General features: G+C 46.1%; 1 protein-coding gene across 2 annotated transcripts in view; it reads right to left on the bottom strand.

Annotated features, from left to right (window-relative positions):
• LOC147685146 (uncharacterized) overlaps positions 1-17057 on the bottom strand; it is a 693800-nt gene that overhangs the window by 84440 nt on the left and 592303 nt on the right. For both annotated transcript variants that reach the window (XM_086941067.1, XM_086941068.1), the window contains one exon: positions 618-841. In XM_086941067.1, coding sequence (XP_086797193.1) covers positions 618-841 — 224 coding nt within the window. The remainder of the gene's footprint in view (positions 1-617; positions 842-17057) is intronic.

Genomic DNA, 17057 nt, shown 5'->3' with positions numbered 1-17057 from the left:
ACAGGTCACTTATTAGGTCGCGTAACTACCATCTACTACTCCGTCCAACAAAAGGACAAAATGTGATACCCCGGACAAGTTCAGCAGTCTGCCCCGCTCTCTGAGCATTCTAATAGTTTTTAAAACTTGGCAGTTGTTGCATCCTTAGCTGCTGGTCCAGCAACTAAAACAGCTGCATTACCACCCTCCTTTCTACCACTGTGAGCTCCTTTACAAAGTACCAACGCATTTGCTATTTCTATAGTGGCTAGACTGGTATTGAGAGCATCCCCTGCACAGCCACACTGGTTAAGCTTTACAACCACAAACTCTGCTGTAACTTCAGAGGGATAGCACCATCTGCCTCAAAATGAACCACCTACCCTTTCCACCACTAACCATTCTTCTGCACTAAACTGCTTGCTGCAGCATCAGCAACTGGTGGTTATAGAACTGCGATGTCAGCAGACCATTTGCAAGCTCTCTTTTTCCACATATATGGGTCCCAGAAAGCCCTATGATTTAGTATGGTTTAACTTCAGAAGTGGTTGCTTCTACAGCAGCGCAACAAACAGTAATAGAATATTGTGCATCTCAAATCTCCCACACTCCGCTACCCTGAAAGGTGCATAACCTACCTTTAACAACCGTTGATTCCAGAGGGGCTGGGCTGGCAGTGAGAGGAGCTTCTGGACCACACCCGTTTCCCTCCACTTCATGCCCTTCTTGGTTGATGGAGCCAGATCCAGTGTAGTGACCAGGTCAGAGTAGTTGCTAAGCTGGGCCCGTATGGTCCAGCCATCCAACTGTGTCACGCTGTCCATGATCAGCTTTCCTTTCCGCTTCATTGTGCTCTCTTTTCCTGAACGAGTGAAAATATCATCACAAATATCCATAGCACATTGAATGGGTGTTAATGTGTTTAACAAAAAATGGTAAGGAAACAGAAAAGCAATTGATACCACAGGTTCTACAAGCTCTCCCAAATGTACTTGATATAATTTCAAAGATCCAATTAATTAAAAATATAACTTTTGTTTCTCTATCCAGGCGATTAGACTTCTTCAGTTAATTGAATCCGTCATACCTCCAAAATGAATTGTAACAGAAGGGGGGAGAGAGAGGGTCAGTGGATTCAGTCTCCCTGAATGTATACATAAACAAAGTGGAATCCACTCAAGGTGGTGGTGATCCCTAAAGTGATGGGGAAACACACAGTGTTGTTTAAATGCCCCTCACACACCAACAGGCCCCTTGGTGTCATGCTTCATCATCGGGGCCTTCGCACCCCTCTACGGGATGCGGCGTGCTACGACTCGCGGATACGCAGGAGCACTTTGAAGTGGACTATGTGTGGGGGTGTGTGTGTAGGATCAAAATGTGAGTGAGGTGAGGTGAAAAAAGTGAAAAAGTTAAAAAATACCTGGCACGTGGGAGGAACATTTTTTTTTTAATTTAATCCCCGGCTGGTATTATTAAAAGAAGTGCAGGGCGTGGTTAAATAGATACGAGTTAAGGTATCGAGAACCACTAGTAAAGTGTCAACATGTTTCGGAGGTCACAGCCTCCTTCAGGACAAGGGTTATGCACTTACCCTCCCCTTACTCACATGCAGAATGTTAAAGTGTATTAAAAAATTACAAAATTACCACAATGTGTAATATTCCTAACAGTGTTTTTTAGTGTTAGCGAATGCAGTTGCGCCCAGTTGGCGAAATAACTTAGAGTTCTAAAATATAAGACCTCATGAGCCTAAGCGTATATTGGGGATCCTTCCTTCCTGCTCAGAAAAGACGGTTACTGCATTGGCAATTCGCCTGCCTTCCCTCAACGCGGCTCCGATTCATCTTTTCTGAGCAGGAAGGAAGGATCCCCAATATACGCTTAGGCTCATGAGGTCTTATATTTTAGAACTCTAAGTTCTTTCGCCAACTGGGCGCAACTGCATTCGCTAACACTAAAAAACACTGTTAGGAATATTACACATTGTGGTAATTTTGTAATTTTTTAATACACTTTAACATTCTGCATGTGAGTAAGGGGAGGGTAAGTGCATAACCCTTGTCCTGAAGAAGGAGGCTGTGACCTCCGAAACATGTTGACACTTTACTAGTGGTTCTCGATACCTTAACTCGTATCTATTTAACCACGCCCTGCACTTCTTTTAATAATACCAGCCGGGGATTAAATGAAAAAAAAAATGTTTCCTCCCACGTGCCAGGTATTTTTTAACTTTTTCACTTTTTTCACCTCACCTCACTCACATTTTGATCCTACACACACACCCCCACACATAGTCCACTTCAAAGTGCTCCTGCGTATCCGCGAGTCGTAGCACGCCGCATCCCGTAGAGGGGTGCGAAGGCCCCGATGATGAAGCATGACACCAAGGGGCCTGTTGGTGTGTGAGGGGCATTTAAACAACACTGTGTGTTTCCCCATCACTTTAGGGATCACCACCACCTTGAGTGGATTCCACTTTGTTTATGTATACCTCCAAAATGGCCACTAATTGGACTTGCCACTAGCGGTAACATTTTAACCGCGAATGTCTAGGTTCCCAAGTTTATAACACTGAATATAGTGTATACACTTTCAGTTTGAGGCCAAAATATTAAACAATGGTATTCTAATGCTCACACAACTACTCCCAGTAGAGATATGTACAGCATGCAAGTTATGATCCTACTTTGACAAACGTATTTCAACAAAAATGCCATCCCAACTGGAACGAAGTTAGCAGTCTGCTAGCAAACCAGGAGAGTCAAAGACTTTAATGATCGAGTCTAACCACCTTTCTCACCCATTTGAACGAGTCTGTCGTCCAGCGGCGGGGAAAAAGAAATTATAAGAAGCTGGTACTGGACTACATTAAGAAAGTCACCACTGGTGACGCATTAAAAAAATACCAGGTTTAACTTGGTACCTACCCATACGGATCACTTATACAAAACATAAAGATATCTGTATTTAATTATATCCAAGGGGTAAATGCCAAAGCGCCTGATTTGGCAGTACTGGAGAGAGACACGATTGTTTCAGCTATATGTATTTTAATGTTGCCCCACTTAAAAAATCAATTCAAAGCAAAATAAAGGGAAATGATTGCTATCTGTTCCCAAATAGTAATAAATAGGCACATTGCAGATTAGTTCGATAATTTTTCAATGTGCACTTGGAAAAAAAAACCTGAACGATCTATATTTCTTAAGAAACTACACTATACACTAAAGTTTTTCGGGTTGGTCAAATCGTGTTTTTTTTTGTTTTACATATTTAGCTCAATCAATGAGAACCAGTTTGGCAAACGACATGCTTCCACTAATCTGCATTTTACTGAGATTTGTGGCCCACTGGTCTGCGGCCTCCGTTATCTAAAAGCACCATTAAAGCACTAAGTATTTTGGTCCTAAAGTGCAGTATGACCACAGGGGGCGCACGAAGCAGACGCCCAAAACGACAACGTTATGCTGGGCTCAATACAGCAGACATGTACAGTTCGTAGACCTAAACTAGCCGCTGACAGTCAGACTCTGCTCAAAACTGGCACACCCTGGCGTGTCCACTTACTTTTTACAATGCACACCACTGGGATAACTATATCTTGCCACTTTATATTGTGTGCTGCTGTTACCCAAATCGAACTGTACCAATTTTATCCAGGCTCTTAACTCATTCCGCTATCTTACAAGCTAACGTCATTTATTATTTCATGAGGCAATTTTCTCAGGCACCGTACCAAAGGCTCGTGGTTAGGTCTGCGAGAGGCTCACTTACCACTGCATCTGGAATTTAACAATATATCCAATTTACATTTGAACCACATTTAAAAACGAATTTCCAAATTCTAGAATCCGAGTGCGGGGGGGGGGGGGGGGGGGAGGGGGGGGGGCATTCAAGTACCATTCCACTCCCGTGGCCTGGGAGATGACATTGACAGTTTGTCAACAATCTTGTCAATCCAGTCAGCCCTGTTGCCACCCTTCCTTAGGCGGGGCCTGTGTCTGTCAGACGTCACACAGGAAGTCCCGCCTCCCAAAAGCTATAGTGGCATTCCGCAAAGCGAATAAGGACACATCTGAAGTAGGTTTCGTCCTCGCAGAGGGGGGAAGTCTAAGAGGGCAAAGCCGCCGTCAGGTGAGGAGTGTCTTGGAAGAGAGGAGATTAAAGTGATAAAGATAAGAGGCATTCGATTCTAGGAAAACATAACAGATATTTAAAAGTCATAATCACACTGCTATTTATACAGAAACCCATTCATCTAGTGATCTATCTAATAACAATAAATGGAGGAGGTGTGGAAAACGAAAGCTAGGCTCACTTTGGTCTGCTAATAGCAGGTGACCTAAGTAACTCCATACGAAAACAAACACCCGAGCTTCAGATTTCCCAACAATCCCGCTGGCATTTTTTTTAAACATACATTATCTGAGAAACAAGGCGGGGAGGGGGGGGGGTAGAGGAAAGGGAGAGCAGTGTGGATTATCAGTGGGACTTGAAAGGAATTTCGAGAGCGTGCTCGTGTTTAGTCTGCGCATGAAAAATCGTTGCTGGAATCCGTGAGGTACCACATCATACTCGACTGAAAGCACCTGCTCCCTATTATTTATTACGGAATACATTTATTAAGGTGGTGTAACGCCCCCACCCCCTCCCTTCCAAAGCTACACGCCCCTGCGTAACTTTGAGTGGAGAGGCTGCTGGGGATTTGCTGTTTGCAGTCCAGGGGAGGAGGTTGCTCCGAGGTTCGGATTTTAGGCCGACCCAATCTACTCCCGCACCCCTATCGCATCTTTACCCACCGGCGCACTAGTGAAGTATCGCGGTTTGGCGAGCCGGGACTCCTGCGGGACCCGGAGGCCGCAGCTCAGCACGAGGCCGGGCTTGGTCCCTCATTTTCAGCGCTCCTCACGCTGCGCTTGGGGTGAGAGGAGGTAGAGAGTGAAAAGAAGCACAGAAAGAGGTTCAAGGATGGAGAGTGTCAGCTGGTAGCGCACTAGGACTAATCCCATTGCCTTTGGTTGATTTCCTGTGCACACGGAAGCGGCTAGGCTGGGTGCGGCTTGCGGCCGGGGGAGCAGAGCAGCCTGTTCGCCATTCGACCCACGCGACGGCCCGTTTGATTAGTCTATTCCAGACAACATTTTCTGCCAGCACTTGCCATCCGAATCATCCAGCCACGAGGCACAGTTTATTCTGCCTCTGGACGTAGGAGCAAAGACAAAGTGCCAGGGAGTGCAAATCAAGCAAGATCAGCGTGCTCTTGCCTCCCCATGGTATAATAAAGAAATGGTCCTAGACCTATGATTACATTCAAGAAAATACTGCTACTGAATCAATTTTTTTTTTATTTCATAGGACTTAATCCTAAAATGGAGAGACATAGAAAAGAGCCAAATGCGTTTCTGTAAGCCAAATCAAAAGACATACCCCATCAATAATACATAACATGATGTTAGATTCACAATTTATTTCACATTAGTATATACATATTAATAAAAACAGTTTGCAAAAATCAACGGCATGCTGCCAGGTACAGTGAAGAGTGCAAAAAGGTTTGTGCTCAGGTGAAAGAATAAGAAAGGGATTTAAAGGAAAATCAAATAATTTCAAAATTAGGTATGAATGAATGAAATGAAATGAAATGAAAATTGCACTTGTATAGCGCTAACTACCCGGAGGCCTCGCAGCGCTTGTGACTGATTGCTTAATGCGAGCTCAGGGTAGTTCAGCAGGTTTTAACATACAGGTGCGTTTTCAGAGCTTTCCTGAAGGACATGTGGTTACTGTTTCCTCGAAGAGATAGAGGGAGGGTGTTCCAGAGTTTTGCCGCAGTGTGGGAGAAGGAGCGGCCTCCCCAGCGAGCTTTCTTGACTTTGATGGAAGTAGCCAGCTGGAGGGTGCAGGAACGAAGGGAGCGGGATGGGACATAAGTAGTAGCCAAGGGATGTAGGATTGCGGGACCTGTACGATGAAAGGATTTGTGTAAAATACACATGGCCTTGAATTGTACTCTTGCCACTACTGGGAGCCAGTGAAGCTCCTTTAGGGCATTCTTCGCTGACTGCCAGCGGGGGAGGTTATAGAGTAGGCGGGCCGCACTGTTTTGTGTGACTTGGAGCTTCTGGGTGACGGAAATCGGAGCTCCCATATAAAGAGCATTCCCGTAGTCCAGGCGGGAGAGTATAAGGGCCTGGACCGAGACCCTCCTTGCCTGGAATGGGAGCAGTGGGAGCACTTTCCGCAACATCCTCATAAGCCCAAAGCAGGTGGCGGCGGTCTTAGTAGCTTGGACCGAGAAGTCCAAAGCTTTATCGAGCCAGATCCTGAGGCTCTTTATTTGGGGCTTAGGGACGGGGGTGGGCCCAGACATGGTGGCCAGATGGATGCAAGGGCGGAGGGAGAAGGGTTGCCCAATAGGATGATGTCTGTCTTCTCCCCATTGAGTTTCAGACAAGAAGATTGCATCCATCTAGCAACAGCCTCTAGACAGGGGCCTAAGGTGTGGGACGATCCCTCAGAGTGGTCTAAAGAGACCACCAGTTGGGTATCGTCCGCGTAGGAGACGATACGCACACCGAAGGGATGGACTATCCTGTCTAGGGGTTCCATGTAGGCATTAAAAAGGGTGGGACTCAGGGAGGATCCCTGGGGGACCCCACACCTGAGTGGGTGTTTGGGAGACACCGTCTCACCCTCAAAGACCTGGAAGAAACATTCAGCCAGGATGGATGTCAGCCATTCCAGGGCCGCGCCTGACACGCCCATGCCCGCCAGTCGTTGTAATAGCGTGGCATGGTTGACCGTGTCGAACGCGGCGCTGAGATCTAGTAAAATAATGGCGACTTTTCCACCCCGGTCCAACACGGCTCTCGCCTCTTCCGTTACCGCTAAGTGGGCGGTTTTGGTCCCGTGCAGAGGGCGAAACCCTGTCTGAGAGGCTCGCAGCAGGCTATTGGACTCCAAGTAGTCCACCAAGGTGTTGTTTACGTGCCTCTCAAGCAGTTTGCTCGCCTCTCAAGCAGTTTGCTCAGCCATGGGAGTAGGGAGATGGGACGGTAGTTCGCCAAGTTGTTCTGGTCAAGATTGGGCTTCTTCAATAGGGCCCTCACCATCGCACACTTCCATGGAGGTGGTACGGATTTGGAGGTGATGGATGTATTGAGAACGTCCAATATGACCGGGCGAATAACGTCCATGACCTTAGTGAGGGTCTGAGGGGGTGCTGGGTCGTTGGGGGAGCCAGAAGTGATCTTGGGGATCAGTCTATCCAAGCCAGGGATGTCCAAGAGTGGAATTTTATCAAGCGTACAAGAAGCAAAGGGGTCAGAGGTTGTAGGCACGAGGGGTTCCATATCGTTCTTAGCGTCCCTGAACGAGGAGTATATGGCCTGGATCTTTTGGGAAAAGAAGACGGCCAAGTCATTGCAGCGATTTTGGGCACCTTCAGCAGAGGGACGCTCAGCAGTGGGTGAGATAAGGGATTTAACAATTTTAAAAATTTCCTTGGGGGCATTCGCGGCTGCGTTGATTTTCCCTCCATAAAAAGAAGCTTGTGCCGCCTTTATCTCCTTTTTATAGAGCTTTATAGCAGCTCTGTACTCAACCTTTCTGAGTTGAGAGTGGTCCTGCCTCCAGGCTCTCTCACGTTTTCGGCAAGCTAATTTCATGATTCTAAGGGCGGGTGTGTACCATGGGGCGACTTTGGGTCTTTTTATGGAGTTACAAGAGTGTTTGGGAAGGACCAGGTCAAGGGTACTAGAGATCCAATTGTCGAAATTGTTGGTGGCCGTATTGGGGTTTGTTGCCTTCCTAGGTGGATCTCTGGCGAGGGCGGCTTCCCACGCAGGGAGGGGAAGTGAGGGCCACTTCCTTCCTCGATGCCTAGCGAGGTGATGAGAGAAGGAGGGGGGGTTAGTGCGCCAAGTAAGAGGTATTAAAAAATGGTCGGTCCAGGGTAATGGTATAGGGGTCTCCACCATAAGATCATTTACATTACTGTAGATGTGGTCAAGAAGATGACCCCTGTTGTGGGTTACATGAAAGTCCTTTTGGTATAGATCAATGGCTTGTAGGTTGGAACGAAGATTATTGGCTGAGGTGGCGTGTGGATCATCTAGATGTAAATTAAGATCCCCAAGCAAAGTAAAGTTAGGCGAGGACAACACGAGACTTGCAGCAAGGTCTGTTATTTTAGTGATAAAATTGTTGAGGGTGCCAGGTGGACGATAGGCTAGGATGCCAGAAAAGGTGGTAGTGGGGGAGAATTCTAACAAGAAGTGAAGACTCTCGCAGGTATAATTCCCTACATATGAGCCTGACCCACGTCTTTATTCAAATGATTCTAAATAACATTATTCAGGGAAGAAAAGGGGTTAGGGTTCAGGCTTCACAAATGTGTGTGCGGGGGGGTGTTTTGTCGACGTTTCGACCCTTGCGCATTGGTGGGAGGATCAACACCTCAGCTACAGGTCTTCCTCGGGACGGGGGGGGGGGGGGGACGGGGGGGGTGGAGAGGACCTAAATTGTAGTAGGACAGCGCCCCAAAAAGGGAGGTTAGCCACCAATAAATGATGTGCTCCAATCCTCAAATAAATGAAAAAAGTGTTCTCTCAGTCCATCAATGACAAGAAATGTTCGCCGGAAAAGTCAATTCCAAAGCGAGTTCTATAGTAAATGTGAACTGGGGCTACGATGCAAGTAGTCACCCGCCAAGTGTTTCAAAAAGCCATTATAAAAAATGGGGTTACCCTATAAAGTCAAAAGGACCTGGGTATCATATGGTACAAAACTACAGTGGTCCCAGACTGTTGTGGTTTAAAAGGACTCTACTTAGTAGATATTAGGGCACAAAAGGATCAAAAGCACACGTATAAAAGTCATTAACAAACAATCAAGGACCACACTACCAGATTTTAGAACTAACAGCCTTTCAGCTCACACACGCCGCATCCCGATTAAGCGGTGTTGGGACATGTTCCCCCTTTTCTCCTGATGAATCGACAGGACCCTATGTTTTCAATTACTTGAGGCTACAGCCCCTGTTACTCACCTACTCAGCAATCGGAAACCATCAGCCCCCACTCGCCCCACACCCATCCTGAAGACCCGCTGCTGAGGACCAAACCCACCCTTAGGCAATAGGGTTGAAACGTCGACGCACCTTAACAGGCCAACACCCTACTACTGCCCCTTCCCAACCCACAGATGAAGATTAACTGTGATTTAAAAACAGTCTAAGTAATAAGCTACATTCAAAATGTCGCTATAGGGGTAGGCCTTGATACTTGAAGGGAGACTGCTTCTATCTAATATAAGTACCCTTTTAATTCCGAAAGCAACTGAATTTCCTGTATATCATTTCCCTGTTTTTCCTTTTCTTCCACTCTGAACACCAACTTTTCACTTATTTCCTCTCTTCTGATGATAACCGTGAAGATATGATATATTGTAATAATTTAAATATACCCAATTGAAGCAAAAAGTCACTCTGTGACTGAATAAACGTTGTTTTCAGTCTAAGAATCGTTTGGTAATGACCTTTATACGTGTGCCTTTGATCTTTTTGTGCCCTAATATCTATTAAGTAGAGTCCTTTTAAACCACAACAATCTGGGACCACTGTAGTTTTGTACCAAGTGTTTCAAAAAGGCTGGTGACTGTTGGGGCCTAGACAGAGAAAACCACTGTTGACCCAAGTGTCGCGGCTTCAGGAGTGGAGTCTAATAGCAAAAATAACAAAGCAGCAAATCGAACTAACGGGGAGGCGAAATTTACTTCACAAAACAACATGGTACAAAACACGGAAAAAGACAGCATGGACCAGCTGGCTCAATACATCCACTCTACCACCACAGAATACAGGGACTGAAACACCACTTAGTCTGGCCGCATGGAAAACATCCCTCTAGCAATGACATTCAATCATTTCCAACAAATAGCGATCAACTTTAAAAACTTGGACCTCAGTACTGGTCTGGGAAAGATGGACAGACCTGGCCCCACTCCCTAGACTGCCAAGGCGCACCAGCACAAACAGCATGCAGGAAATTCTGATCATGTTCCAAATACTGTGGGGGTTGGAACTTGGCCAAGAAAGCCAATCCTGGATGTTCCCGTCCGAACAGCAGGAAGCAGAGAGCCTGGAGGTGATTCTCATATTTCACCCCAAATACATCTCACACGGGTATGATGACATCTTGAACAGATTTAATTTGCTTAAACTCCTCCTGGCTTGGGATCCCTGGAATTCAAAGACCTTTGATAGTGCCCAGAGCCCTGCTGGGCCACAGAGAGAAGGAACAGAAGGACCTCGGAAAGAGAGGCAGAGAGGGGATCCACAGCCTTTGCTGTGCACCATGCCACAAATTTGTTCCACCTGCAGGCGTATACCATTTTAGTGGAGGGACGCCTGGCTGCCAAAATGATATCACAGACTTTGGGAGGAGGATCGAAAGCTGTCAACAGTCGCCGCTCAATCTCCATGCAAGGAGGTGGAGGCTGGACAGGTTCGGGTGGAGGACGTCCCTTGCTGCTGCGACAGAAGATCCTCCCGAAGAGGCAGTCAGATCGGGGAATCGATCGCCATGCCAAGTAGCTCAAGATACCAGTATCTTCGTGCCCAATCCGGAGCCACAATGATAACTTGGGAGCAGTCGGGCCAAATCTTCTTCAGCACTCTGGGCAGAAGTGGTATAGGCGGAAAGGTATACAACAGACCGTAGCTCCAATCGCGATGAAGTGTCGCCGAGCAAGTGCTGCCTTGGAAATTCCAACGTGCAAAACTGATGATATTGCGCGTTCTCTTTGGTGGCGAATAGATCTAACCAAGGCTCTCCCCACTGTAGAAAGAGACCTTGCACCACGTCAGAGTTCAGACGCCATTCGTGATCCATCATGCACCGGCGGCTGAGTTTGTCCGCCCTGGCGTTCAGAGAACATGCCAGGTGTTGAACCATCAAGATAATGCCTTGATGTTCCAGCCATGTCCAGAGGCGGGTCCACGACCCCACCCCGCCCAGTTTGTTGCAATACCACATTGTGAGAAGTTGGCCTGATATATGATGTCTCCAATTCTGGGGGCACCTTGTATCAGTCCAAACAATCCCTTATGGTGATGGTTGTAAGTCAACCTTATAGACAAGCTATCCTAAGGGTAACATGGACTAAGCAGCCTTAAAGGCTTAACTCAAGAGGTCGTGTTAAGCGAGCTGTTTTCCCAATCATAATCCTGTAATATCAAATGAAAGGACACCACACAAATTATATATTATAAAAATATATATTTATTACTAGAATAATCCACTGTACTCTTTATGAGTGCAGAGGCACAAGCGTTTAAGTGTTTTTATTATTATCATTAACACAACAGAAAGAGACAGGACATACATAGCATTTATGATATCAGATCGTTGCGTCCAGGGTTGCATACACAGCATTAATTAATAATAATAATAAACTTTATTCGGATTTTTTAAAGATCCATAAAAGCAGTACAGGTAAAAATGAATCTGCAGTGCGATATGATTACAGATTACTTAAAAACAGCAAAAAGGAGTTTCGGTAATTTATACAGTACTGTTACATTTAAAGGTTTTTCCTGTGTCCATGTATACATTTCAGAAAGTTAAGAACATGGTAACATGTGGCTTCAGTATCCAAAAGCTGCAAGCTGAACATGGCTACTCGGCATTGTCTAAGACCCCAAGATTTTAAAAGAGTTAGTAACCAAAGTTTGCGGTGTTCCTGATAAAATTTGCAGAACAGAACAGTATGAAGGGTGGTTTGTATTGATTTCCCATCGCATGGACATGGAAGTGGATTTGGGTCCCAAACGTTTGGCGTTGGAAAAGCTACCAGTTTGTGAAATATGTTCAGTCTGAATCTTATCAGGAGAAATCGGTCAAAAGTGCCAATGTCGAGGTTTAAATAGGGCTGTATTAAAAGAGTAGATTGGACCATTATTGCGTGCTGCACCGACTGTTTCCCAGCTTCTGATTGTAGTCTCAGATTACCCAGATGGTCCAAAGCTCGTGTTTTTAAGTTATTTTTTGAGAGTTCTCCAATTTTTTCGGGGTTTGAATAATATTTTTCTATTCCAAGGTCAAAGAGGAAGGTCCGGATATAGGCCAGCCATTTAATTTTTAAAACGTAGTCCAGAGACATTGCATCTGCCAGTATTGTTTTTGTAATGTCGTTTTTATCTGAAGCCCAGATACGTCGCCAAAGGAGGAGTGGTTGAATTTTCGCAAGATCTTCGATATATGGAACCCCCAATTCTAAGTGGCAGGCGTAAGTCGAAGAGCTTTTGGGGGCAGATAAGAGGAATCTGAAAAAATTGTTTTCTGCAATTTGCAGAGAGGTAACGTCCGTGTGGCCCCATAGTCCTGCTCCATATAAAGCTGTAGATTGACATTTGGCTTTGTATATGGTCATCAATTCCCTGGGCGGACGTTTTCCTAATTTTTGTGTAAACGACACCAATGCGGCTAATGCTCTTTTAAAACAATGTTTTCTGGCTTCTACTGCTGGTTTCCAGGAGAGTTTATTATCTATCATGACTCCCAGATAGCAGTATTCATTTGTAGAATCTATTTTTTGGCTGTCAAGATAGATAGAATTTTGCTGTTTCCTCCCAACCCCAGCCTTCATTACGAAAGTCTTTTTTACGTTTATGTGAAGGTCAAGGGTTCTCATGAACTGCGAATATCTGTTAAGGGACCTTTGGAGTTCACGGGGGGTTTGTGCAAGGAGGACGGCGTCGTCCGCGTAGAGCAGAGCGGGGATCGGGCGATGTTTGGCCAATGGAAGATCGCGGGCACCCTTCAGGAGCTCGACCTCCAAGTTGTTGGTGTAGAGGGAGAAAAGGAAGGGTGCCAGGACACATCCTTGTCTGACCCCACGCTCTACTCTAAAGGACGCCGTCAGTTCCCCCTTTGTGCCGTAACGGACTCTTGCGGATGGGTTGGAATAGAGTTCCCTTAAAAAGTTCAGGAGTGATGGATCTACCCCCATCTGTGCTAGAAGGGACCACAATTTTGTATGGGAGACGCAGTCGAAAGCCGCGGACAAGTCTACGTAGGTCATGTAAAGTTTTGCTTTCTTTGCATGCACATATTTTCCAAAGATTAGCGATAGATTTAGGGCTTGTTCCACAGTACCTAGTCCTTTTCTAAATCCGAATTGAAGGTCGGATAGGATGCCTCTCTCTTCCGCCCAGTCCTGTAGTCTTTCTAGGATCACTCTCCCTGCTATTTTCCCCAGCGAATCCAGCAAAGAAATTGGGCGGTAGCAGGCAGGGTCCATGCGGTTACCTTTTTTAAATATCGGCACCATGATGGACCTTGTCCATGACTCCAAAATTCCTATTTTTGCCGTTGCGGTGCAGACCCTTGTTAAAATCGGTGCCCAAAGTTCTGTTTGGTGTTTAAAAAGGTCTGCCGGGACTCCGTCCGGCCCTGGAGCTTTTCCTTTTTTGGTTGAGTTCAATGCCACAAGAATCTCAGAGATTTCAAAATTTATGTCTATAGGGTATGGTAGGAATGTTTTTTCCTCCTCTTCCGTCTCTTGGTCAGAGGTTGGTTTTTGGAAGATGCTGGTAAAGTGTGATACCCACGCTGCAGCGTCTATAGCAGCTTCGATTTTTGGGCACGTGTCGTCTGCCAAGAAGGGAGTTCTTATAATTCTCCAAAAGGCTTGCGAGTTTTTTTCTTGGGCACTGGTGTGGAGTTCATGCCACAGCGCTTGCTTGAGTTCCTCTTTCCTCTTTTTCCTTGTTTTGTGATATTCACTTCTGAGGGTGGCTATTGTGCGGGGGTCCCTTTCATTTTTGTTTAAGGCTAGCTTCAATTTCGTATGAGCCTTGGTACACTCTTGGTTGAACCAGCCTTTGGGCCGGGATGGGCCGGATTTTTGTTTTGCTGTGAGTAAAACCTTTACTTTGTCCATAATTTGGGCAAAGTTGTTTAGAAGCTCCACGTCCTTTGTTGCTATGTCCAAACAAGTTTTGATTTGGGGATAGACTGATTTTATTAGCTCTTTGGTGAGTTCTTCTGGGTTTATCCTTCCCCATTTTATTGAGTACCCGTTTACTTTATCCATATTGATATTTTCCTGGGTCAATGCATTGGCTATTGTTACTGGAGAACATTGTTGGTAATTTAGTAAGACTTCCAAGGTTAATGTTGCATGGTCACTTTGAGGATTCGGTTTGACTTCAAAGTTTTTTACTCTTAGTTGTAAGGATGTTGATATTATTATGAAGTCTACCGTGGTTTTATAGCCTCTTCCTATATAAGTAGGTGCTAGTGAATTATCTCCATAGTCCAAGGTGTTTACTATCTGGAGATCCAGGTCGGATAGGAGATCATTCATTTGTCTGTCCATTTTGTTATGCGAGAAATGGGTGAGTGAGAGGCCGTCTTCCGTCACCATGCCAGGACATTTTCTTTTTGGTTGGGTACAGGCGTGAAGGTTGAAATCGCCTGCCCATATTATTGTTGCCGGGCCTCTTTCTCCTTGTTTCATTCTGAGGGTAGTTAATTTTTCGTGGAGGTGGGCCAGGACTCCCTCAAAGTCTAGTTCATCCAGGTTGTTATAAAAATTAATGATAACCATTGACTCTTTTTTCTGGAGGAAAAGACCAAGAATCTGCAAATTAGAGGCCAGTTCTATAACCTTTATTTTAGCGTTTTGGATAGTGTTGGCTACATAGATGCACAGGCCTCCCTTTGGTCTACCTATGTGTCCCGGCTGTGCGTGAGAGGAGTACGTTTTGTACCCCTGCAGGTGATGTTCTTGTAATGACCATGTCTCCTGTATGCATATTATTTGATGATTATGCGTGTGGTGCATAATTGTCCCATCCTCTATTTTTGTCCTTAGTCCAGCGATGTTCCACGAGATCAGGCTCAGGATTGTTGGACTATCCCTTGAGCTTTTTGCTATTTTTGGTTCGTTAAGGATCTCTGGGGCTGGAGGGATCTCTGGGTCTAGGGGGACTAATGGGGAGACCGTGGGTTCCGATAGGTCTGTGTGGATTTGGGAGTGTTCTTGTGGCTGTGGTAGTCAGTCAACGCACTCTAAGGCGCTATACCTGTTTACTAAATGAAGGCCATTCCAGCTATCCCAACGTGTGGGATCACTGTGCTTTCTCCAGTGATCCTGTCCACTCCATTCATCCCTATCTCTGCCTTGATGATTAAGGCCTAGTGGGTTGAATGGGGGAAACCGTCCTTGCCGCGGCTGCTGCCATTGGTGGGTGTTGTGTTGCATGGATTGCTGGGGTTGCCACCACTGTTGGGTGGTATGATGTGGGTATTGAGAAGGATGAGCAGGTGGTTGGGTAACAAGGTGTAGAGGTTAGGAAATTGGGAGGGTGGTTGCCACTGGAAAACTGATTGTTGTGGAACTTGTGGGAATCGTGGCATGTGTGGGGGCTGCTGGTATTGATACATATTGTATTCAGAGGAATTTATGGGCCCAGTGTTTAATGGGAAAGCGGGAGAGGGGAAATTTTGCCTTGAGGATGGGGATAGGAAATAGGACAAGGGAAGGGGATTTATTTGGGTGGCGGGTCCTCTATTGGGTGAGTTACAGATATAATTTGATGCCCCTATCTCCCTAAATTTGATACTGATGACGTCCCCCGCTATTGACTTCGTGCTTCTGCCAACCCAATCTCCTCTGCGTGCAGAGAAGATATCACCCCTGATGTGAGCGGGTAAGGGTTTATGGAGTTGGAGCCACTGGGCACATTTATTCCTCAGCTCTGCGAAAGTTTCTCTTACACCCTCCTTCAGTGGGGGAACAGCTGTTAACACCACCACGAAGGGAGAAGCTTCCGGGGGTAAATTGATTATTTTGGGCCGAGACTGCTTCTAGTGGTTTTTCTGGGGAGAGGGTCTCTGCTGGAATGGTGGTGTTTCCATTATTGCCTTTTACTTGTCGGTTGTTTGTTTTAGTTTGACCTGCTGAATCTACTTGTGTAGCGGGGGGAGATCTACCGCGACCGGGGTGTCTGGGGGGGCATCTAGATTACTCCCTTTTTTGGCTAGGAGTTGTGTTGCTTCCGCCTTTCTGGTTGGTAAAGTGTTAGGCTTGTTTGTTGTGCCTGTTATTTGTTTGATACTAGATGGTTTTTTTGGGAGTGTTTCCTTTGCCCCGTGCGTTGGAGCGGGACCATTACCGCTTGTCTTACAACTGCATTTCGTATTGATTAGTGACGTGAGTCTATCCAACTTTGATATTAGGGGTTTGATCTGTGCTGTAATTTTGGCTTCGAGGTCTGATTTGAGGTCCATAACCATGTTTTCCACCCAACAGGGGATACCTGCCGAGGAGTTTGGGGTGGGCGTGATCAGATTGTGATTCTTTGTTTTTGTTTTAGATTTTTCCTTGATATTTGGCATAGCCTTAAGGAGGGTGGAGGTGTTTTTCCTTGTTTTTGTTGGTTCTAAGGTCGTTACTGGATCAGATAGTAAGGGATTACTAATGACACTCTGGTCTAATTTTTCAGTTGGTGATTGGCAGACTTCTAGGTCTGGGGTTGCCTCAAGGTCGACATATGATTGATCAGAGTCTGTTTGGGTTACGGATAAATCTACAGAATTTGGAACAGTCATCGTAGGAACGGTAGTTAGTGGCAATGGTAATGAGCAGTTATTAGCAACCTGGTGAGCAGGGGAATTTGCGGTGGCAAGTGAACCGAGCGAGGAGCGTTTGGCCTGCATGAGGTCCAGGGAGACTCTTTTCTCCAGTAGGATGATGCTCTTATCAATGGTGTCGTTTACCCTGGATATGAAAAGGTCTATGGGACCGGTCACTTGTGTCACCAGTGTAGCTTTCTTAGACGTGCTTCTGGTTTTAGGGCGCATCGTGATCGTCAGTGGTATAAGTCAGAAATCGTGGGGACCTGAGGGAACGAAGTGAAATGCAGGGTGACAGGGCCGGGGCCGTCCTCTGCCGTCCTCGAACGGCCAGTCTTCGCCCGGGCTGCGTCCGGCGCTGCGGGAGTGAGATGTTATTTTGTAGGAGGCGGAAAGGGCGGGGGGCGGGCCAGCAGGGAGAGCGGACCGGAA

Source organism: Lissotriton vulgaris, chromosome 10, assembly GCF_964263255.1.
Source record: "Lissotriton vulgaris chromosome 10, aLisVul1.2, whole genome shotgun sequence".
Taxonomy (NCBI): domain Eukaryota; kingdom Metazoa; phylum Chordata; class Amphibia; order Caudata; family Salamandridae; genus Lissotriton; species Lissotriton vulgaris.
This window is presented reverse-complemented; position numbering and strand designations above follow the sequence as displayed.